General features: G+C 39.1%; 1 protein-coding gene across 6 annotated transcripts in view; it reads right to left on the bottom strand.

The window, feature by feature from the left end:
- The window catches only part of ZNF260 (zinc finger protein 260), a 120,108-nt gene that overhangs the window by 67,056 nt on the left and 27,343 nt on the right, over nucleotides 1–25,709 (bottom strand). For all 6 annotated transcript variants that reach the window (XM_047709528.1, XM_047709531.1, XM_047709525.1 and 3 more), the window contains 2 exons: nucleotides 2,641–2,735; nucleotides 1,368–1,494 (listed from right to left, as the gene is read on the bottom strand). In XM_047709528.1, coding sequence (XP_047565484.1) covers nucleotides 1,368–1,494; nucleotides 2,641–2,694 — 181 coding nt within the window. In that variant the 5' untranslated portion in view covers nucleotides 2,695–2,735. The remainder of the gene's footprint in view (nucleotides 1–1,367; nucleotides 1,495–2,640; nucleotides 2,736–25,709) is intronic.

The raw sequence follows: 25,709 nt of genomic DNA, 5'->3' as shown, positions 1-25,709 counted from the left end.
GCCTGGGCTTTTTATTCTGGTGATGGCTTTTCCTCTCTTACCAGCCCTCACTCACCTGACCCTCTGTTCTTGTCCTATCCCTCCCAACCCTCCAGAACAACTTCCCTTCCTCCAGTAAGGTGATCAGAAAGGCTTAAAAATGGAACAATCTGCTTACAACAAAGAAATGTAACCTAAGGGATTAAAAAAAGAACAATTATATGAAACACTTAAGAGAATTGGTTAAGTTTTGATAAATGAAGTTGAAATAATACTGATAGATTTCAGAGAAGAGAAATGTGAGGAGACTGAAAAACCATTCACCTTAGAGTGACCACAGAATTACAAAGTATACAGAGTTCTTTACTCAAACCCATTTCAACTCTTTGTCTTGTGAGGCAATTTATTGTACCAGTTAACAACATCAGCTTTTGCATCAGACTCATTGGGTAGAAAACCTCCTTTGGGGGCACCTGGGTGGCTCAGTGGGTTAAAGCCTCTGCCTTGGGCTCGGGTCATGATCCCAGGGTCCTGGGATCCAGCCCCGCATCCGGCTCCCTGCTCAGCAGGGAGCCTGCTCCCCCCTCTCTCTGCCTGCCTCTCTGCCTACTTGTGATCTCTGTCAAATAAATAAAATCTTAAAAAAAAAAAAAAAAGAAAAAGAAAACCTCCTTTTGACACTGATGAACTGTGTAACCCCGGAGAAGCTGCCTAAATACTCTTTATCTTAGCAAAATAATACAAATATTCATGCATAGAGCTGATGAGGAATTAAGATTAAATAGATTAATAAAAGTGCTCAGAACAGGGCCTGATACCTGGCAAGAACTATGTGATCTGACAGGAAAACAGGTAGCTTTCTAAAACATTAAGAGATCCTTGCTGGAATACTGACAATGTTAAATGCAACGTTCTTTAACCACAGAACAGGTATAAGACAACAGATGTGAGGCAATGAACATGAATTCTGTTTATCCATCTAACATATAAATTATGTAGATTCTTTTAATAATCATAAATCAAGACACAGGTTCTTAGCGATTCTTCAAGAAGGTGAGATAGAAAATAGCAAAGCATTTATAGCAATTCTGACTTTCAATCACAATATAAGAGCTATCTCAAAGGATGTGCTGTATGTCTTCTAAAATTCAAATTAAACTCCCTGGGTATCAGGGAAAGTAGAAATATGAAGGGACTGAGAAGATACATCATGAAGAACGATGAATGTGCTTAATGGAGGCGTCCTCTCCAACTCAAAGTTCAACTGTGCCTCTGGAAATAGGAAAAAGAAATGTACCTATATTCTTTCAAGATAGCCTTGGGTTTACTAAAAAGCACCTGATATTCAATACAGTGTATTCTAAATTATATGAAGCAGATAAACTTACCCAGTGAGACCAAGTTGCTATAGTTCTCCATCATCACATCCCAATACAAGTTCCTCTGAGCTGAATCCAGATACTCCCATTCCTCTGGAGAGAAGGTGATGACCACATCCCTGAATGTCACCAACTCCTGAAAGAACAAACCATATATAGGTGAAATTGAAGGAAATATTTTGAGAAAAAAGAAAAGAATTTACATTATGGGAAGTAGACTAAACAGTAAACTAGTAGGCCGGGGTAGAAGGTTATGGTATGAGAAGTAAGAAAATTAGTGCTCTAAGACTATCTATATATCTTTGTAAATTCATTTTATTTCCAGAAAATGGATTTTTTAAAATTTCAAAGTGTATTCATGCATACTACATACATACTACATGCCTGCTGCATGAATTAATAAAGGTGAGTTTCTACATCCTTGAAGTTAGAAATATCTAACTTTGAAAATGAGATGTGAACACTACTCTATAATTTTTTGCAGCCCCAAATTCAGCACTATGTTACGTATTATTTAACATGATAGTTTATCATTAGAAGTAAAAATTCTGATCCTATCTAATAAGTACCTTTTAGTGGCTATAGAGTAGTCTATTTGGTGAAGAAAATATTGGCTTAACTGTATTTAGACACTGATATTGGATAAGATCTTCTTGGATTCTGGAACTCTATAATCATCTATTTATGTATGATGGAAACCAGTCAAGATCAAATCCAGTCTACCCGGAAACTCATGTCTCTTCAGAAGTATAGAGTTTGCCCAAATGGATATGTTGATCATTTTCACTATCCAAGAATATGAAAATGAATATCCAAGAATATGAAAAAGGATGGTAAATCCCTCCATCTAGGGATTCCATTTCTACTCTAGTTGCTGTTGACAAAAGAATGAACACATAAGGGGCGCCTGGGCGGCTCAGTGGGTTAAGCCGCTGCCTTCGGCTCAGGTCATGAGCTCAGGATCCTGGGATCCAGTCCCACATCCGGCTCTCTGCTCAGCAGGGACCCTGCTTCCCTTTCTCTCTCTGCCTGCCTCTCTGTCTACTTGTGATCTCTGTCAGTCAAATAAATAAATAAAATCTTAAAAAAAAAAAAGAATGAACACATAAGAGTGCTGAACATTATTTGGAGAACAGATAGGCACACAGGAGTTATACTGTTTATGTGTGGTTCCAACTCTCACTAGAAAGTGAAAAACTATGGGAATGTGGGGTGGGCTCTATTTGGTAGGAAGGTTCAGAAAAAGCAAATGTTCACAAAGGAAACAGATTCAGCAACTTACATGGTCCATGCTTAGAACTGTGAAGAATTGGTCCGGGAATTCCATTTCTGCCATGACAGTGTGAGGAACTCTGTTGACATGTTCCTCTGTCAAAACTGGTGAGAATTATATATAAAAATATATAGTAAATGAAAAAAACATTTGTTCAAGAAAATCTACTAAAACTTATTACAAGCTGAAATTCTGCAATATCTGAACCAAACTCTTCCTTGTTCATCCCATCTTAGTGACAAAATTACTCTATCCTGGCACAGTCAAGGCTTCCTCACCACTCGTCAGCTCTTGCTCCCAGATAGATGGCCATCCTCCATGGAGGAGCAGGACATCAGCATTTCTCCTCCTTCCCCCACCTGTCTGTTGCTCAGGAAAATGCAGCCAAGGGATAGATTTTCTTCTGTCTAGCAGCCACAAACAAAATATATACCCTGGATGTGGCACTGGTAAGAATACCGGGGTTCAGTTGTCTGCCTTGGATCATGGGAGAGGATCATGGATCATACCGAGAACAAACTGCGACCCCTGACTGAAGCATCTCCCCCCCGCAGCCAATCTACCAAGCACTCAGTTTTTGTTTTTTGTTTTTTTTTTTTTAAAGATTTTATTTATTTGACAGAGATCACAAGTAGGCAGAGAGGCAGGCAGAGAGAGGGGGAAGCAGGCTCCCTGCTGAGCAGAGAGCCTGATTCGGGGCCCAGGACCCTGGGATCATGACCTGAGCCGAAGGCAGAGGCTTAACCCTCTGAGCCACCCAGGTGCCCCCAAGCACTCAGTTCTTAAAAGCAGAGGTATGACTCAGAGGGAAGCATGCTAATACCCCTAACTGCAGTACTAGATCTGTGGCTCAGGATTTTGTCCAGGGGGAGAAGCAGGCCACAGACAAGAGAGTTCTATATCCCTCTCCAAAGGAAATTACTTCATTTGTAATGATGGAAAAGTTTAAGCCTAAGGGCATTCTCAAAAACAGGGACATTTTGGTAAAAGACTATTAGGAGAAGACCGAAAGTGCTCACTGGAGGTGAGTATTTGATTTTCACAGGCAGTGTGTGTATATATATATACATATATATATGTGTATATATATATATATATATATATGTGTGTATATATATACATATATATATGTGTGTATATATATATATATATATGTGTGTGTATATATATAATTTTTTTTTTTTTACTTTTCTCTTAACCATTCTGAATATCAGCTGTATAAAATAATGTACTGTTGGGCCTATAACATATAAAAGTATAATATTTCCACTAATAATGTAAAGGAGATAGGTAAAAGCAAAGCCAAATTGGGCTAAGTAAATGAATATAAATGGTACTTCAGATCCACAATATCAAATCAAAACAAACAGTAAATAAAGGGCACCTGGCTGGCTCAGTAGGCATAGCATGTGACTTTTGATCTTAGGGTTATGAGTTCCAGCCCCATGTTGGATGTAGAGCTTACTGAAAATTATACATAAGATTAATGTAACAAAAGCTATAGACATATGCAGGCTTTCTTTTCTTCCCATACTTTTTTTTTTAAAAAGATTTTATTTATTTGACAGATCACAAGTAGGCAGAGAGAAAGGAGGAAGCAGGTTTCCTGCTGAACAGGGAGCCCAATGCAGGGCTCGATCGCAGGACCCTGGGATCATGACCTGAGCCCAAGGCAGAGGCTTTAACCCACTGAGCCACCCAGGTGCCCCTGTTCTCATACTTTTTAAAAAAATTTTAAATTTAAAAAAAAATTTAAATTCAATTAACATATATCATTGGTTTCAGAGGTACAGGCCTGTAATTCATCAGTCTTATATAATACCCAGTGTTCATTACATCACATACCCTCTTCAGTGTCCATCGTCCAGTTATCCCATCCTTCCACTCCCACCCCTCCACTTCCAGCAACCTTCAGATTGTTTCCTATGATTAAGAGTCTCTTATGGTTTGTCGCCCTCTCTGGTTTCGTCTTGTTTCATTTTTTCCTCTCTTTCCCTATGATCCTGTTTCATTTCCTAATTTCCACATATTCATGAGATCATACATCTCTCTGACTTATTCCACTCAGCGTAACACCCTCTAGTCCCATCCACATCGTTGCAAATGGCAAGCTTTCATTTTTTGGATGGCTGTGTAATATTCCATTATATATATATACACCACATCTTCTTTATCCATTCATTTGTCAGGGGACATCTGGACTCTTTCCATAGTTTGGCTCTTGTGGATACTGCTGCTATAAGCATTGGGATGCAGGTCCCCCTCGGATCACTACCTTTGTATTTTTACGGTAAATACCCAGTTAGTGCGATTGCTGGGTCATAGGGTAGCTCCATTTTCACCTTTTTGAGGAACCTTCATGCTGTTTTCCAGAGTGGCTGCACAAACTTGCATTCCCACCAACAGTGCAAGGGGATTCCCCTTTTTGTTCACATTATTTATTCAAAGATTTTATTTATTTGACAGAGAGAAACAGCCAGAGAGGGAACACAAGCAGGGTGAGCAGGAGAGAGAGAAGCAGGCTTCCCGACACGGGGCTCCATCTCAGGACCCCGGGATCATGACCTGAGCCGAAGGCAGATGCTTAACAACTAAGCCACCCAGGTGCCCCGTTCACATACTTTTTAAAAGACAAGTACCACTTCCCTGTCTCATTGGATTTTAGTATATATAAGAAGCTGTTTCTCATTAGATGTATACATTAAGCTCTGGATCAACCAATAAACAGGTGCGAATCATGTATCTCATAAGGGCTTAAATACCCAAAATACATAAATGACTCCACAATTCAGTATAAAAAAAGACACAATCCAGTTAAAAATGGGCAGAGGATCTGAATAGACACTTTTCCCCAAAATACTAATTGTAAACAAATACATGAAAAGGTGCCGCATATCATTAATCATCAGAGAAATGCAATTCAAAACCACAACAAGATATTGCCTTACACCTGTTAGAATGGCTGTTATCAAAAAGACAATGAATACAAGTGTTGGTGAGATGTGAAGAAAAGGGAGCCTGCTGCACTGTTGGGAATGTAAACTGGTGCAGCTGCTATGGAAAACACTATGGAGGTTCCTCAAAAAATTAAAAATAGAACCACCACATGATCTAGGCAATTCCACCTCTGGGTATTTATCTGAAGGAAATGAAAGCTCTTGAAAAGATTTCTGCACCCCCTATGTTCATTGCAGCATTATGGACAACACACAGGCATGGAAACAAACTAATTGTTCACTGATGCACAAATGGTTAAAGAATATTTGATGTGTACACAGAATAGAGTAGTATTCTGCCATAAAAAGTAAGGAAATCATGCCATTTGCAATTGATTAGCCTTGAGGGTATTACGCTAGCTGAAATAAGTCAGAGAAAGGAAAATACTCAATGATCTCACTTATATCTGGAATTAAGATTTAAAAAACAAAACAACTTCACAGATACAACATAGTGGTGGTTTCCAGGGTTGGGGGTGGGGGGAGAAGGGATGTGGGTGGACAAAATGGATGAATATGGTCAAGAAATGTACAAATTTCCAAGTATAAAAGTCAGTCAAGGGGATGTTAATGTACAGCATAGTAATTATACTTGATGCTGTATTGTATGTTTGAAAGTGGCTAAGATGGTGAAACTTAAAAGTTACCAATTGAATAAAAAGTTCTCAGAAGAAGGTGATGGATGTTAATAGAATTTATTTTGGTAATCACTTTGCAATATATGCATATATTAAATCATGTTGTACACCTAAAACTAATGTGTTACATGTCAATTATATCTCAATAAAGCTAAGAGAAATAAAGAACAATGGTGAAGGCAACTGAAAGGCAAATATATTATCCAATAATATTGTATTTTGTGTTTGTTGTTCCTCCTTTTTTCCAATGTCTTTAAAGACCTGCATAAAATATAAACCTATTTAAAGGGCACACAATGTATAAAGATATAATCTGGGTCTAAAAGAGCATTGGAAAAGGAGGCTGGAGCTAAACTTTTCTATACTATTAAAGTTAAATTGCAAGGTTTGATTCAATAGATCTGAAATGTTTAAGCCCTGCCCATTCCAAACAAAAGTTAGGCCCTTAACCAGTTCCTAGTAGATTACCTCTAGTCCCTGGAATATCTGGCACTTAATGATTTTAATCTGTAATCTGTTACTGGGGCAGTGGGGGGAATGAGTACAACACCTTTTCTGACATGAGTCCTTCTAGCAAATCATTGAACCTGAGAGTGGTCTTGGGACCCTTGAATGAAGTCTGTTTTACTTCAAACTAGTTCATCATAAATATAAATTTTTAATTGAAATCTAAGGATAAATGCTAAGAAAATAACTAACTGGTATAATGAATAGGAAATAAAGGAGTGAAATGGTAAACTACAAAAAAATCGATGGAACATAAAGAAAGCCAATTAGGGACAGAAAGTAAGAGAGTGTACATAGAAAACAGTAGAAAAATGGTAGAAGCAAGTCTTCAGTTACTACATATTAAACGTAAATTGATTAGACTTTTCAACTAAAAGGCAGAAATTAAACCATATTTTAACTGTACTCAACCTACAACAAACATGATAAATCCAGTATATAAATAGGTTGAAAATAAAAGGATGGAAAAGTATATTGCATCCAAGTAGTCACCAAAGAGCTTGAGGGCTATACTAATATGAGACCAACCAGGCTTTAAGTCTTACAAGAGACAAAGAAACCTTTCATATGTTGATAAAAGGGTCTGCCTATAAAAAGACACAACTATGAACATATATGCCTTAAACAAAGCCCCAAAACATATGAAGCAACAATTGACAGGACTGAGGGGGCAAAACAGAAAGTTCTTTATTTTTTTAATACTTACGTATTTATTGGGGCACATGGATGGCTCAGTTAGTTAAGTGTCTGACTCTTGATTTTGGCTCAGGTCATAATCTCAGGGTTGTGAGACTGAGCCCTGCATCTGGCTCTGTGCTCAACTGAAGTCTGAGATTCTCGCTCCCTCCCTCCGCCCCTTCTCCTGCTCACACACAATGTTCTCCCTCTCAGATAAATCTTTTTTTTTTTTTTAAGTTTTGTCTATCCATAATAAAATTAGAAATAACAGAAAGAAAAATGGGAAACTTAAAATCATGTGGAATTTAAACAAAACACTCCTAAATAATGTTATCAAAAATGAAAAGGGAGGGATGCCTGGGTGGCTCAGTTGGTTGGACGACTGCCTTCGGCTCAGGTCATGATCCTGGAGTCCCGGGATCGAGTCCCGCATCGGGCTCCCGGCTCTGCGGGGAGTCCGCTTCTCTCTCTGACCTTCTCCTCGCTTATGCTCTCTCTCACTGTCTCTCTCTCAAATAAATAAATAAAATCTTTAAAAAAAAAAAAATGAAAAGGGAAACTGGAAATATCTTGTGACTAACACAACATATCAAAATTTATGACATGCAATTAATGATTAGAGGAAAACTTTTAAAGCTTAAAGTGCATATAATTAAAAGTAAATATCTAGGTCAAATCCAACCTCCCTCAAGTCACTGGGAAAAGATTAAAGATATCAAATAGGAAAAATACTCCAAAATAAATAAAACTGAAAGCTAGTTCTATGAAAAGTTTTTATAAGTTCATAAATGTTTAGATAATCTAGAATGACTAAAGAGAGACAGGACTCCCATTACTATAATCATAAGTGAAAGAGGGGACAGTACTACCAAGCTTACAGAAATAAAAATTGATTACAAAAGAATAAGATGAACAATTACACAAGAAACAGAAAACCCAGATGAACTGGATAAATTCAAAGAAACACACAAACTTTCAAACTTACTCATGAAGACAGAATATTTGAATAATCTCATAACAAATAAATTGAATTAGTTATTTAAAAAACTATCCACAAAGAAAAGCCCAGGTCTATACAGCTTCACTGTTAAATTCTATGAAACATTTAAAGCAGAATACTAATTCCACAAACTTTCCAAGATGTTAAAAAGGAGAGAAAAGGAAAGAAAACTTCCAACTCCTTTTATGAAGCCAAATTAACTTGATAGTAATATCAGAAAAAGACACTACAAAAAAGGGGCAACTATCACTAATATCTTTTATGAAAATGGATGCAAAAATCTAAACAAAACAAAGTACCTGAACCTGGGAACATATGACTAAGTGGGATTTATCCCTGGAATTAAAAATTAGATTGTTTATCTAATATAATATCACTATATCACTATAATAAAGTCACTATATCACTATAATAAAAAAAAACTACATGATCATCTTCATACATGAAAAATAAGGATTTGACAAAATCCAAAACCCTTTCATGACAAAAGAGTAAATTTAGGAATAAAAGGGAACTACATCCACATTTTAAAGCTGTCAGCTACCATTAGACTTAGTGATGCTTACCCCTAATATTAGAACAGGATGAGGATATATATACCTTATTGCATCTTTTAAAAAAATTTTATTTGAGAGAGAAAAACTACACACAAGTGGGAGAAGCAGAGGGAGAGAGAATCTTAAGCAGACTCTGGCTGAGCACGGAGCCCCACTGGAGGCTCAATCTCATAACCCCAAGATCGCAACCCGAACCAAAACCAAGATTTGGACACACAACCAACTGTGCAACCCAGGTGGACTTCCCCGCTTCCTCTTGCTTCTTCTAATCAACATTGTTCTTTAGGTCTAGCAAGGACAAATAGGAAATTAAAAAAATATATATAGTGGAAAGATGGAAGGAAAATAATCTCCATTAATTGATGACATGACCTTGTATAAAGAAAACCCTACAAAACTGACTGTAACATTGTTAGAACTCAGCAAGATCACATGATGCAAATAAATATGCAAAAATCAATTATATTTTTATACAGTGCAATAATAATCTGAATTAAAATAATTCCAAGTTGCCTGGGTGGCTCAGTTGGTTAAGTGACCGACTCTTGATTTCAGCTCAGGTCATGGTCTTGGGGTTGTGGGATCAAGCCTCCTGCTCCACACTCAGCAGGAAGTCTGCTTGAGACTCTTTCTCCCTCTGTCCCTTACGCCCACTCACACTTGTGCACATGTGCACTCTCTAAAATAAATCTTTAAAAAAATAATTCCACTTGTAACAGTATCCAAAAGAATAAAATATTTAATAAAAATGCAAACTGTGTACTTAAAAAAAAACCCACTAGTGAACTTAAGTTGAAAGTCACCCCACATTTATGAACTGGACTACTAGACAGTAAGATTGCAATGTTCCTCAAAACAATCTACACATTCACTGTAACCTTTATCAGAGTCCCAGTTGGCTTTTTTTTTTTTTTTAAGATTTTATTTATTTATTTGAGGGAGAATGAGTGAGAGAGAGCATGAGAGAGGAGGAGGTCAGAGGGAGAAGCAGACTCCCCAAGGAGCTGGGAGCCCAATGCGGGACTCGATCCTGGAAGTCCGGGATCATGACCTGAGCCGAAGGCAGTTGCTCAACCGAGCCACCCAGGCGCCCCCCTAGTTGGCTTCTTTGTAGAAACTGACATGCTGACTTTAAAATTCATATGACATTGTAAGTGATTCAGAACAATAAGAACAGTTTGGAAAAAAACCAAAAAATTGGAAGACTAGCATTTTCCAACCTAATCAAAGCAACTGAACATTGCCATAAAGTTAGATACATCAATCAACAGAATGGAACTGATTGGAAATTAAACTCATGTCTCTCTAGTCAATTGATTTTTTAAGATTTATTTATTTATTTATGGGGGTGCTCAGAGGGACAGGGAGAGCAAGAATCTCAAGCAGACACCCTGCTGTGGGGGGAGCCTAACTCCTGCCTGGAGCTCATAACACTGAGATCATGACCTGAGCTGAAATCAGAGATGCCTAACTGACTGAGCCATCCAGGTGCCCCAGATGGTTTTTGACAAATGCACAAAGATCTTTCAATGGGGAAAGAACAGTCTTTTCAACAAATGGTGCTAAGAAAACTGGATATCCACATACTCCACATACAAAAAGAATGAAATTAGACCCTTTCCTCACAATATATATAAGAATTAACTAAAAATTGATCAACAACCCAAAGGTAAACCTAAAAACACGAAACTTAGAAGAAAATATAGGAATAAATCATCATGACCTTCAATTTGGCAATGGATTCATAGGATACCAAAACACATATAACAAGAGAAAAGGAAAAACTGGGCTTCATCAAAACTGAAAATTTGTGGGCGCCTGGGTGGCTCAGTGGGTTAAGCCGCTGCCTTCAGCTCAGGTCATGATCTCGGGGTCCTGGGATCGAGTCCCACATCGGGCTCTCTGCTCGGCAGGAAGCCTGCTTCCCTCCGTCTCTCTCTCTCTCTCTCTCTCTCTCTCTCTCTCTCTCTGCCTGCCTCTCGTCTACTTGTGATCTCTCTCTGTCAAATAAATAAAATCTTAAAAAAAAAAAACAAACTGAAAATTTGTGTGTATCAAAACCACATTTTGTGAACACCCCTGCAACTCAAGAACAGAAAGATACCTGGCAAAAGATTTCAATAAACATTCCTCCAAAGAAGATATCCATAAGCACGTGGGAAAAAATTCTAAAAGTCGTGATCAGGGAAAGACATATCAGAACCGCAATAAGAGTGACAGCGGCAGGATGTCAGACTTGGAAGGCTCCATCCATATTCCCTTATAGAATCAAAGAATAAAAACTAAAAACAAAATTCTAGGAATTGGCCAAGATAATTTTCATACGTGTTTTAGAAATCTAAAATCTACAGCAACAAGTAAATGCTCAATCAAGTAAAATGACACCGAAGAAGTAGGACATTTTGTGAGGCTTTTACTTCCCCTTACCCTAATGCTGGCACGATCAGGAAGAACTGTCCTATTTCACAGTTCCCTCCTTAGGGCTGAAAGTAGCAACACAATTCATTTGCAACATTCCAGTTTGTCTTTGGGCTGCCTAATTGACTTTTCTGTCTTCTACCTGAATTGGAGTTCGGACAGGTAGTGGCACAGTTCAGATGTTATGCTGTAACGGACCACAGAAGTCAGTGGCAAGTCATCATGGTTCACAAAATCTGCAGGGGGACTGTAACCTGTGGATGCCTAGGGCAGAAGATCACAGGGAGAGAAATGCAATAGAACCTGGAAGGCCCACAGAAGATGGGGTCAGATTCTTTAGAATTAAGATATTTACTATTTTTTAAAAGATTAATTTATTTATTTGAGAGAGAGAAAAGGAGAGGGAGAAACTTTAGCTGACTTCTGCACTGAGGGCAGAGCCTGATGCGGGGCTCAATCCCAGGACCCAGAGATCACAACCTGAAGGGAAACCAGGTTGAATACTTAACTGACTGTGCCACCCAGGTGCCTCTAGAAATTAAGTGTTTTGTGGTGTATGAGGAACACTGAGCAAAAAGTACAGATACAGAAGCACAGTAAATGCCTGGGGTGGGGGGGCGGCACGAAGAAGACCTTGTGTTTTCACCCTGGGCTGACACAAGGCTCAGAACATGCCCTACTAATAAGCGAAGGCCTACCCCACCAGTCTGCAAAAGACTCAGAGACAGTTTTATCAAATGCCCAGTTTTCAACAAAATTCGTATGGCATGCGAAGAAACAGGAAAACATGATCCAATCAATGGACCAAAATAAATACTCTGAAACTGATTCCTTAAGAAATATTAGAATCACTAGGCAATGAGTTTAAAATAACTGTCTTACATACATTCAGCTAACTAAAGGAAAATAGACAAAACAGTAAAGGAAATTAGAAAAACGACATGAACAAAATGAGAGTATCATCAAAGAGAAATTCAAAAAATAAAGAACTCAACAAATTCTGGACCTGACAAATCCAATAACTGAATTTTGAAATTCCACAGCTCACTCAAAAAAGTTGATAAATGAGGGGCGCCTGGGTGGCTCAGTGGGCTAAGCGTCTGCCTTCAGCTCAGGTCGTGATCCCAGGGTCTTGGGATCAAGCCCTGCTCAGTGAAGAGTCTGCTTCTCCCTCTCCCTCTGTCTGCTGCTCTGCCTACTTGAGCTCTCTCTCTCTCTGTCAAATAAATACATAAAATCTTTAAAAAAAAAAAAGTGGATGAATGAGTTGGCACACGTGAAAACAGCTCACTGGAAATTATCAAGTCTGAGGAGTGAAAAGGAAAAATATGAATAAAAGTCAATTAAGCATCAGGGACTTATGGGACCTTGCAGATTAACACCTGCAGTATGGGATCCACAAAAGGAAAAGAGAGAGAGAAATTAACAGTGTGATTTTCTGAAGAAATAATAGGAAAAACTTCCCAAGTGTGAGGAAAGACAAGGATTTACAGATCCAAGAACATCAATGAACTAATAGCATAAACCCCAAGAGACACACAGCAAAATATATTAACATCAAAATGTTGAAAAACAAAGAATATTAAAAGCAGCAAGAGAAAAGACATTGATCTTGTACAAAGGATCCTCCATAGCAGATTTTGCAGTGGAAACTCTGAAGTACAGAAGGCAGTGGAATGATACACTTAAAATGCTAAAAGAAGGGCAGCGGCTGACTCAGTTAGTAGAACATGTGACTCTTGAACTTACCATTGAGAGTTCAAGCCCCACATGGGGCACAGACATTACTTTAAAAAAAGAACAAAAGAAAAAAAAAAAAAAACTAAAGGGATCTGGGTGGCTCAGGAAGTTAAGCTTCTGACTCTTGATCTCAGCTCAGGTCTGGAGCCTACTTTAAAAAAAAAAAAAAATTAAAATGCTAAAAGACACCCTGTCAACTGAGGATTTTATATGTGGCAAAACTGTTGTTCAGAATAATGAAGGAGAAATTAAGACTGTCCCCAGATAAAGAAAAACTTAGGGAGTTCATTATCACTAGACATTCTGTACAAGAAATCCCAAAGGGAGAATTTCAGGTCGAAATGAAAAGAAGCTACACAGTAACTCAAAGCTATATGGAGATATAAGAAAATGAGGAAAATACATGGGGAAAATATAAAAGCCAGTATTTTTGTAATCTTGGTTTGTAACCATGTTTTTCCTACAGAATATAAAAGATATGTGAATAAAAAAGTCATATATCTACATTAATGGGTACAAATACATAAAAATGTTAACTTACGACTTCATTATTCTAAAGTGGGTGAAAGTAGAACTGAAGAGGAGAACAGATTTTGTATACGATCAAAGTTGATGTCAATTTAAAATAGATTTTTTAAACTTTGGATATTATACTTACTTCCCAAGGTAACCACAACCAAGATACCTATAGAACATTTGCAAAAGGAAAACAAAAGGGAATCAAAAAGGCTTCAGTTTAGGAAGGTGAGAAAGTTCTGGAGATAGGTGGTAATGATTGCATAACAATGTAAGTGTACTTAATGCCACTGAACTGTAACCTTAAATGATTAATATGGGGTGCCTGGGTGGGTCAGTGGGCTAAGCCTCTGCCTTCAGCTCAGGTCATGATCTCAGGTCCTGGGATGGAGCTCCACATCGGGCTCTCTGCTCAGCAGGGAGCCTGCTTCCTCCTCTCTCTGCCTGCCTCTCTGCCTACTTGTGATCTCTCTCTTTCTCAATCAAATAAATAAATAAATAAATAAATCTTTTAAAAAATGGTTAATATGATAAATCTTATTTAAATATATTTTAGCAGAGTAAAACACTACATTGAGATACTACTTTATACTTAATAGATTATCTACAAAGAAAAAGTCAGACGGGGAACTTGAGTGGCCCAGTCAGTTGAGTGTCTGCCTTTTGGCTCGGGTCATGATCCCAGGGTCCTGGGATAAAGTCCTGCGTCAGGCTCCCTGCTCAGTGGAAAGTCTTCTTCTCCCTTTCTCTCTGTCCCTCCTCCTGCCTCATCTCTCTCTCTCTTGCTCTGCTCTCTCTCTCATATAAAATCTTAAAAAGATAAGTGTCGGGAGGATGTGGGCAAATCAGAACCCTCATACGTTGTTGACTGAAATTTAAAACTCTGGAAAACAGTCTGGCAATTTTCCAAAATGTTCAAAATAAGAGTTACCATGTGATACAGCAGTTCAACTGGTAGGGATACAGAAAAGAAAAACAAAAATGTACATCTACACAAAAACTCGAACACAATATTCTTTGCAGCATTATTCATAATAATCAAAAGGTGGAAAACACCCAGATGTCCTTAATATCATGAGCGGATCAATGTAATGTGGTATAGCCTTAGAGTGGAATGTTACTTGGCCATGAAGTGGAGGGAAGCACTGATACGTGTTACAACATGCGTGATCCTAAAAAACCTGTTAAGTGAAAGACATCAGACACAAAAGGCAGCATATCAGATGACTGCATTTATATGAAAAGTCTAGAAAAATGAAAATAGAGATTAGTGTTTTCTGGGGGCTTAGGTGTGAAGTGGAAAATAGAGGGTTAAGGAGTTTCTTTTTGGGGTGATGAAAATGTTCTAATATTGGTTGTGGTGCTATGTGCACATATCTGAATATACTGAAAAAACACAATAGTATACTGGTGAATTGTATGGTATGTCAATTATACATCAAAAAAAAAAAAAAAAAAAAAAAAGCAGCAGGAAAAAGTCCATCAGTGGTTCACTGATGGGAGAAGCAGATTCCAAAGAAGGCAGAGCTAGGAGATAAAGGAGACTATTACACTGAACATGCCTTACAGCTACCAAATTTATTTGAATTGACACAATTCTTTTTCTCCTTCTATCTTCCTGCTTTCAAACTCCTCTTGCTGAACTCACACACAAAATATATTCAATAAAAGGGACAACGGACAGACCTCTGGGAACAGAGTTCTCCAGTAATGGATTCAGAGCAGAGAACCTTCTGCATTGATGTAGGGAGAGAGTGCAGCAGAAAGATTTCTAGCCAATCCACAATCTGGTTGATGTAGATTGGACGTGGATTATGACACTCACACATGCCCTGGGGAGATCTTCCTCCCTCATCCTACACCTTCTAGAACTGAGGAGGAATGACATCATCCACACTAGAACCTCTTGCCTGGCTACCACAGACAGAAGGTAGAAAACAGAACTAACCAAGCCCAGCAAGCCCCACACAGACTCTCGACTCCTTGTTGTATATATCCCTGAAAGAGGTGTGATCTTCAAGTATGATAATGGATTAGTATTTTTTCTTCTTAATTTTATTAATGTTTGCTTTATATACTTTGAAGTTATGTTTCTGTCAAAACAAAATATCTTATCTTCCTCTAAAAATAATCCCTTTATTATTATGAAATATGCTCCTTTATCATTCATAACACTCTGGTTTCAAAATGTACTTTGGAGATACCAATATACTTTTATTAACTTTCTCACAGTATTAGTTTACTATATCTTTTTTTTTTTATTTTGTCTTTTTAAAGACTTTGTTTATTTGAGAGAAAGGACATAGGGGAGAGTGAGAGGGTGAAGCAGGCTCCTCCATGAGCAGAGAGCCCAATGTGGATCTTGATTGAGGACCCTGAGATCATGACCTGAGCCAAAGGCAGACACTTAACTGACTGAGACACCCAGGCACCCCCTTTCTATTTTTTAAACTTCAATATATCAGAATCCTTTTATTTAAAACACATTTCTTACTGTAAATAGCAAATAGCTTTTTAAAAAAAACTTCCAATCTGACACTGTCTTTAGTTTGGAGTATTTAGTCCTTTTACCTTTAAAGTGCCTTTTTAAAAAAAGATTTCATTTATTTATTTGAGAGATCACAAGCAGGCAGAGAAGAAGGCAGAGAGAGAGGAGGAAGCAGGCTCCCCACTGAGTAGAGAGCCCAATGCAGGGCTCGATCCCAGGACCTGAGCCGAAGGCAGAGGCTTAACCCACTGAGCCACCCAGGTGCCCCTAAAGTGCTTTTCACAGGATTTAATAAGCCTGTTACCCTTTTGGTTTTCTATCTGTCCCATCTGTACTTAGTACTCTCTTCATCTTTTCTCAACTTTTTTGGATTAATCAAATTTATTATCCCATTCCATTCCACTACTAAAATTCCCACTATACATCCTCATATAATTTTTTTACGTGGTTACTTACACTCAAGCATGTATTCTCAGTCAGAATAAAATTGCCCCAAATAAGTGAAAATTGATGGAGGGGGGAGAGTCTTACTCCTTTTATGTATAAAGCACGAATATACACACAGCACATAAAGAGATACACATAAAGAGATATATATATCTGTGGTTCTAAACTGTCATAGGGGTACTCAATTAGGAAAAAAACAATGTCTAAAGATGTTTCCCCTGGAGGGCAATAGGAAAAAGAAGTTTGCCAGGTGCCCCGGGCCACACTGTATCAATTTGACCTCTAGAGGGGCTTGAAAGGGAATAGCTCAATTACACCACATAGCTGCTCCCTGCCTATGCTTCTGACCCTCAGTAAAAACCAGGGACACCAAAGCTCAGGTGAGATTCCATGGCTAACTTCACATGTGTTCTTACAAACTGTTTCTGGGAGAATTAAGCACAACTCTGAATCCAGTGGAAGCTCACATGTGGGTTTTCCTGCTCTTCAGCCTATGTGAATTTTCTCCTCACTGACATGAAACTATATCCTTTCATAACCACCACTTTTCCTAACTTTGTAAGCCCTAGCACATCATCAAATTTAAGGATGGTTTTGGGGAACTCTGACAAACCATGGCTTTGGTGTAACCTGGTCAAGACCTCATAGCTTTGGGTTTGTCTCCATGATATCTTTCCTCAAGAACTACAAAGGTGCACTGCCTCATTTTTAAAATAGTTCTTACCATGCCCTAGCAGAGTCTTAGTCCTATTCACAGTTTATATTTACACAACCAAGTATAAACAAGGGATGGAAGCTATGTCTCTTTAATGTAGGCACTTAATAAATACCTGATGTTTGACTTATTTTTAAGAATTTATTTATTTATTTGACAGAGAGAGACCACAAGTGGGCAGAGAGGCAGGTGGCGGGGGGGGGGGGGGGGGGCGTGAGCAGGCTCCCTGCCGAGCACAAAGCCCGATGCTGAGATTATGCCCTGAGCCAAAGGCAGAGGCTTATTAACCCACTGAGCCACCCAGGCGCCCACTGATGTTTGACTTATAAATGCAACTTCTAGAAATTCTTAAGAAACAGATAAAATTCTATCATAAAGATCTATATATATTACAAAGTAGTTTATGATAATTCTAAATATCTAAGATTAGGCAATAGGTTAAATAAAATATGGTGAGCTATATGTTATCACTCTATGGATCTCTGACATTGATCCATATTAAATGTTGATGAAAAACGTTTTTTGATGAATTAGACATCAGATTTAAAAAGAGATTGGAGGTTGGATACTGTCATAATGAAGAACATAGCATCTGTCATCCAAAATTCAGGTTGTTAACTTTATCTTTGGTTGTTACTGTGTAGCTTTTTACTACCTTACTTAACTGACTTTATTTCCTCATCAGCAAAATGGGAAAAACAAGAGACGTACCTCAAAGTGTTCCTGTCTGTATCAAATGAAATAAAACATAGAGCACTTTCAGTGGCATATAATAAACACCAAATTACACCAAGTAAAAGTTGCCTATTAATTAATGAACTTGTAAAGAATATTTCATGTCCCTTGTTTCATTATCTTTTAAAATTCCCTTTGTGCTTCTTTTTCTTACAGAAAAATTTGAAATTCTTAAGTCTGTGCTTCCATGTCATGTTAACTCATTTCAGTGTCCAGTCTTCAGATTTCAGTTCTTCCTCATTAATATTTGTCACAAAGACTCTCAAAAAGCAAAGGAAGTATACATATACTCTTGCCCTCCACATAAGGCTGCACACATATAACCAGCTCAAAGAATGTGATCTAATAAGTAACAACTTGAGCATATAATAAAAGGCTCAATCTTGTTCCTATGTCTAACACAGGAGTCACTGCATACTTTATTTCTGTTCCTATAAATCTGTCCTTTCAAGTATAATGTGTATAATGATGTATGTATGACACTTGGATCTCCCAGATCATTCCTATGTCCTATGAAAGAAACCACAATCCTTAAAAAATATGAAATTCTGAATAGCAGTCTAAATTCATATTTTTTACCCTGGTAACTGAAATTCCAAAAGTTTTGAATACTTGGATGTGTCAAATCACACGGTGACCACTGCCAGTCTCGACTTATAACTACTTGCCTAGAAATACGATAAAACTGTAACTTTGTCTCTTTTATGTGGCAAATCCATGTGCCAAGTTTCCCGTTGGCAGCAACAAAATAAAAAACACATCCAGATGCAAATACCCTCAATAAAACAGCAAAAATGAATTCAACAATATATTAAAAGGATCATATACCATGATCAAATGAGATTTATTCCAAGGATGCTTCCATATCTACAAATTAATCGACTCACACACAATGAAGGATCAACAAAAGGAAGGGTAAAAGGATAAAAAAGGATAAAAGCCACATGATCATCTCAACAGATGCAGAAAAAGACATTTGACAAAATTCAACATCAGTTTGTTAAAAATGCAACAAAGTGGGTACTGGCGGAACACACTTCAACATAAATGTCATATATGACAAACACATAGCTAAGATCACACTCGGTGAAAATCTGAAAGCTTTTCCTCAAAGATCAGGAACAAGAAAGGATACCCACTCTTACCACTTTTATTCAGTATTAGAAGTTCTAGCCAGAGCAATCAGGTAAGAGAAAACTAAAGGCATCCAAATCAGAAAGGAAGACCTCAAACTGTCACTATTTGCAGAGACATGCTACTATACATAGGAAACTCTAAAGATCACACCAAAACAAAACTCTTAGAATTAATAAATTCAGTAAAGGTGCAGAATACAAAATTAACATACATAAATCTTGCATTTTTATATTCTAATAATGATCAGAGAGAAATTTTTAAAACAATCCTATTTACAATTGCATGAAAAATAATAAAATACCTAGGAATAAGTTTAACCAAAAAGGTGAAGGAACTCTACATTGCAAACTATAAGACACAGATAAATGGAAAGGTAATCCATGCTCATGGATTGGAAGAATACTGTTTTGTTTTGCTTTGATTTGATTTGAGAGAGAAAGCACAGAGGGAGAGTGAGAGGGAGAAGCAGACTCCCTGCTGAGTGGAAAACCCGATTTGGGGGTTGATCCCAGGACCCCGAGATCATGACCTCAGCAGAAGGCAGATGCTTAACTGACTAAGCAGGTGCCCCAGAAAAATAGTTTTTAAAATACCTAGATTACAGGGATGCCTGGGTGGCTCAATGAGTTAAGCATCTGCCTTCGGCTCAGGTCATGATCCCAGGGTCCTGTGATCAAGTCCTTTGCTAAACCTCAGCAATGCAATAGGGCACACTGACTGTTCACAAACAAAATTCAGGGAGATAGCATTTTGGACTGTTAAAAAGAAAAACACAGGCCCAGAGAGACGTCTGTTTAGTTTAGACATTAGTTTAGGCCCATGGTCAATAAACCAAGACTTAATACCTAACCACACTGTAGTTTCAGCCCCGCAACAAGTGAACTTCAACCAGTCAACATGGAACTTCCTCACCAGGACTAGGACACTTATACTCCTCCTTCACCCCTTAGAAGAGCAACCTTACATAACAGTACATTCTTTGCATGAACTGCTTGACAAATTAATTATCAATTAAGAATCATTAAAGGAGGGGCGCCTGGGTGGCTCAGTGGGTTAAAGCCTCTGCCTTCGGCTCAGGTCATGATCTCAGGTCCTGGGACTGAGCCCCACATCGGGCTCTCTGCTTGGCAGGGAGCCTGCTTCCCTTCCCCCCTCTCTGCCGGCCTCTCTGCCTACTTGTAATCTCTGTCAAATAAATAAATAAAATCTTAAAAAAAAATCATTAAAGGAATTAATTCCTTTTCTTTAATTCACTCTCTCTGCCTTTAAAAACTGTTTAGCTCAGCAGAGCTCCCCTCTACTTACTAGATGGACGCATGAATTGTTCAACGAAGTCAATTAAATCGTATGGAGAGGGTGGTTGGATTATGGGCACTGGGGAGGGTATGTGAAATGGTGAAGTGTGTAAGCCTGACGATTCACAGACCTGTACCCCTGGGGCAAATAATACATTATATGTTAATAAAAATAATGAATAATGGGGTACCTGGGTGGCTCAGTGGGTTAAGCCTCTGCCTTCAGCTCAGGTCATGATCTCAGGGTCCTGGAATCGAGCCCCACGTTGGGCTCTCTGCTCAGCGGGGAGCCTGCTTCCCCCTCTCTCTCTGCCTGCCGCTCTGCCTACTTGTGATCTCTATCCATCAAATAAATAAATAAAATCTTTAAAAAATAATAAAAAATAAATAATAAAAAAGCCAATTAAATCTTCAAGGTTTACTTGTTTGAATTTTTTTTTTTTTTTCAACGCATTTGGTGGCAGCAGTAGAGTCCAAAGAGAACTGCTGGCATTTGGGGAAAATAAGGAATGCAGGTGCGGCAGCACTTGAACACGCCTAAATTCACTGTCTTGCCATTTCCAAAGCCTGTCGGTTAAGTCCCTTCTTAGTTTGAGCTCTGCTCTTTTTGCTTTTGAGCACCGATCTAATTGGCTTTTAATCCAGGTTGAATAGGTCAGTCTAGACTGACATGAGGCTCTAACAGAGCTATTCCTTAGTCCTTGGTTCAGTCTGCAATTCCATGTCGGACTCTCTTCCCCAGTTCCAGTCCACAGTCCCCATTTACTACCTTTCTCCATTTCTAATATGCTGTCTGCTAGTTTAGTCCATGCTGGAATTGCTGGTGGTACACACAACTTTCTCTTGGTCCGTCCACCATGACATCTCTTGGTTACTGTTGGTATGTTAAGGTACACACTTGTTTGTCTTGTTTATGGAAATAAAGGCTTAGCTAATGGGATCTTTAAATTCCAAAGAGTTCAGCATTCTACCTTCTGGCACACTTGCTTATTCTATATCTAAGATCTATGGCCCTGGAAGCAATAAAAATCTACCTGCTTGGTTTGAGTCCTAAAGAACTGCTTGGTAACCATCCAGTTGGGAACCCCAGAATAAGGCTGGACAGAAATGGGAGTTGTACCCCATTTGCATCTAGACATGGTTGGGCAGAAATGTGGGTTAATTCCATTTGTGGTTAGGGTCCTATCAAACTTCTGCCAGCCCTCATGGGAAATAATACAATGTAGAAATACAGTGGTCATGACAAGAAACAATCCAGTCGTATAAGATCATTTAAGTGCACTTGAAAGCAAGGCTTTCCAAATTAAACAGAACTGGCAAGCAGAAGCCTCCTAAAGGTTTAAAAATTCCAAAATAGTGTCATTTAAAGATCAGGCTGAAGAAGGCTGGAAAAAATTAAATATGGAAGAGGTACCTACAACAAAAGATTGTAAGACTTAACTTCTACTGCTCCCCTCTAACCTCCTTTGATGGCTCATTCTACCAATCCTCTGAATTGTTTATCCACGGTGAAGATTACATAACTGTAAGTAAAAGTCAGCCAAGTTAGTGGCCTTAGAGGCACCCCATTACCACCTTCAAAGGAGGTCCCCTCCCAGAGTTGACAGAAGTGAGGGATTTTCTGGTAAACTTATACACTTTCCTTTAAACACTTAAGGGGAAACTCTGGTAGATATCAGAGCCTACAGAGTTGATCCTAGAAAAACTGGCAGAAGCCAGTAAAGGGGGAAAATTCTTACCAGAATCCGTTCTTTTGAGTCTCTATCTGTAATGCCCAGTTGAAAGGAAAATAAAATTTCACATCGTCTCCTTCTTTCCAAATCCAGATTGATCCTCTGTCTCCCAGGGATAGCTACTGCCCTCTTGCTTATCTGGTTGTGTGTGACTGGGCTTGGCTTGAGAATTAGCTTTCATATAGACTGTTTCCCCAGATAACATAAACTTGAAAAACATTTGGGTTAGTTTCTATCTTTCTGAGAGTTATAGAATGGCCCATACTTTCAAGTGCTTCACTTCACTTGATGCCTGCCTGGGATGAGCAGGTTGTTGGTTCTTACTATTGGCTATCTTTGGGAGTAACTCTGGATTTGGGGAAGGTAGTATCCTTTATACGCTCTTTGTGGACCGTCTTAGACCGAAGGCAGGTTATTCAATACTGCCAGATATATTTAAAATTGGCACTATTTACCCATGAAGAAAGAAGCAAATTGAGGATAATATAGTTGGATAGGTGGATCAACCTACAATGTCAATTTAAGTTACAACCCAATTCTCTAAGGAACTGAGAGCACCTATCCTTACAAATCCTTTGGACAACAAAAGTCAGACTTTTTTTGTTTTTTTTTTTAAAGATTTTATTTGAGAGAGAGAGAGACAGCGCATGAGCATGGGAGAGAGGGAGGGGGAGGATGGAGCCTGATGCAGGGCTGGATCTCAGGACCCTGCGATCATGACCTGAGCTGAAGGCAGAGGCTTTAACCCACAGAGCCACCCTGGTGCCCCAAAAGTCGGCTTTAAAGGCAATTCAAAATTCACCTAATCCTTTACCAATTCCAAAACTTCCCTGGTTTATCTCAAAGGCTTGTAGATTATTGGCCTTAGGAAACCAAAGGCCTTCTTGGAAGCATTTATATTCTTTCTCTGTCCCTATATTACATCTCTTACCATGTTTTTGAAATGTAAACCTGCGACTGAAAGAAAGAAAAAGGGAAAGAGGCCTTTTAAAAATACAGACTGCTAAAAGGGCTCTTGTACCCAAACTTTAGCACAACCTCTTTAAGATTAGTTCCAGGGACAAAAATAAATCTTAAAATTTTTCTCCACAAATATTAGTAACTATACAGTCTTTGCATCTGTGTTTGTGTCTATGTCCATATACAGTTGTAAATGTATATGGATGTATATGAGATAGTCTACCTCCGGATGGTATTACTAAAATTAATTTGTAAAAGCCCTATTCAAGTGAAGCACTTGAAAGTATGAGCCATTCTGTAACTCTCAGAAAGATAGAAACTAACCCAAATGTTCTTCAAGTTTATGTTATCTGGGGAAACAGTCTATATGAAAGCTAATTTAAGGTTGATGTTTAATTAAAATAGGCAAGTCTTTAGAGTTAGCATTAAATATAAAACTTTTATTCTACCTGGTTTACTAGCCAAGTAAGTTCATGTTACTCTTACAAACTCCATCAACAAAAGGTAACAGCTTGGGGAAGACTTCCAGGAAACATCGTGGAGCAGGAGGATCCTAAAGTCACCTCAGCCCATGGATACAACTGGTAACAGTGCAATAACCCAGAAAACGACCTGAATGTTGGCAGAACAAATTCCACGACTAAATGTAGAGAAGAGGCCACACTGAAGAGGGCAGGGAGCACAGAGATGCAGTGGGAAGATAAATCCTGCAGGACGGACGCAGGAAGGAGGGAGCTGCAGATGCGGAGAAGGGCAAGAAACGGACTGTCACACTGGGGGGCCTGCACAGGGAAGAGGAATCCCCACAACATTTGGCTTTGAAAGTCAGGGGGCCAACTATCGTGAGTTCTTACATCCAGAAGAACTTAAAGCCTGGAACTTCAAAAATCAGCAGGCTCAGCTCTGGGAAAGGCCAGAGGGTGATACGAAGCTGAGTCCCTGCCCCTAAAGAGTTTCACAGACAGGCCCACTGAGGTGCAGCCTAGAAGCAGCAGTTTGAAAAAGGCCTGGGCAGTACATGAGGGAGAGCAAGTTACTAATCTCAGGGGTCACTGGGGGACTTTTCCAGGAACAAAGGAGCCGGCAGATACCATTTCCCTCCCCCGGCCCCAGCATTGTGGGAACCCGGGCAGTGCAGGTTCACTACCTAATTTGCTTACACTACGTCCTGCCCCCTCCAGCCAGGTCTCTCTCAGTCCCTGAACTGTGGGTCCCCTCCCCAAGAGACTGACACAAACCTTGCCAATACTGAGTCTTCTCACCTCTTGTGGAGGATGTGGGCACCTTGGTACAATTGCACCCCTGACCTGAGTGACCATGCACGGTACTCCAGCTTCCCTGGTCTCTAGAGTAGCTGCAAGTACCCCCTGGAAGAGGACCAGCACCACTTTGTTTAAAAATGCATGCTTCACCCGCTACTTTCAAGAGAAAGCAACATAGCTGACTTTCATAACACACAAAACAGACATAGAGAGTTGGGCAAAATGAGCACACGGAGGAGTATGTCCCAAATGAAAGAACCAAAAAAAAAAGTATAGTGGGGCGCCTGGGTGGCTCAGTGCATTAAGCCTCTGCCTTTACCTCAGGTCATGATCTCAGGGTCCTGGGATCAAGCCCTGCTCTCTGCTCAGCAAGGAGCCTGCTTCCCCCTCTCTCTCTGCCTGCCTCTCTGCCTACTTGTGATCTCTGTCAAATAAATAAAACCTTTTTTAAAAAGTACACCAATAAACCTAAGCAAAATGGAGATATTTAGAAAATTTAAAGTAAGGATCATAAAGACTCACTGCACTTGAGAAGAATCCAGGACTTCAACAAGACTTTATACAGAAATAAAAAAGAAACAATCAGGGTGCCTGGGTGGCTCAGTTGGTTAAGCGACTGCCTTCAGCTCAGGTCATGATCCCGGAGTCCTGGGATCGAGTCCCACATCAGGCTCCCAGCTCCATGGGGAGTCTGCTTCTCCTTCTGACCTTCCCTCTCATTCTCTCTCACTCTGTCTGTCTCTCTCTCTCTCAAATAAATAAAAATCTTTAAAGAAAAAAAAAGAAATCAGAGATGAAAAACACAGTAACTGAAATTAAAAATGCATTTGAGGGCGCCTGGGTGGCTCAGTGGGTTAAGCCGCTGCCTTCGGCTCAGGTCATGATCTCAGGGTCCTGGGATCGAGTCCCACATCGGGTTCTCTGCTCAGCGGAGATCCTGCTTCCCTCTCTCTCTCTCTGCCTGCCTCTCCATCTACTTGTGATCTCTCTCTGTCAAATAAATAAATAAAATCTTTTAAAAAAAATGCATTTGATGGAATAAATAGTAGGCTACAGGAAGAAGAGAGATGAATTAATGACCTGGAAGACAGGGTAATGGAAAGAAATCAAGCTAAGCAAGTGAGAGAAAAATTAGTGCAAATGAGAATAGATAAAGGAGCTCAGCAACTCCACGAAGTGTAATAACATTCACATTATAGGAATCCCAGAAGAAGAGAAAAGGGAGCAGAAAACTTCCTTAATCTCAGGAAGGAAAC

The sequence above is a fragment of the Lutra lutra genome, chromosome 17 (assembly GCF_902655055.1).
Source record: "Lutra lutra chromosome 17, mLutLut1.2, whole genome shotgun sequence".
In the NCBI taxonomy this organism is placed as follows: Eukaryota; Metazoa; Chordata; class Mammalia; order Carnivora; family Mustelidae; genus Lutra; species Lutra lutra.
Note: the sequence above shows the minus strand (reverse complement) of the source record. Positions and strands in the feature narration are given on the sequence as shown.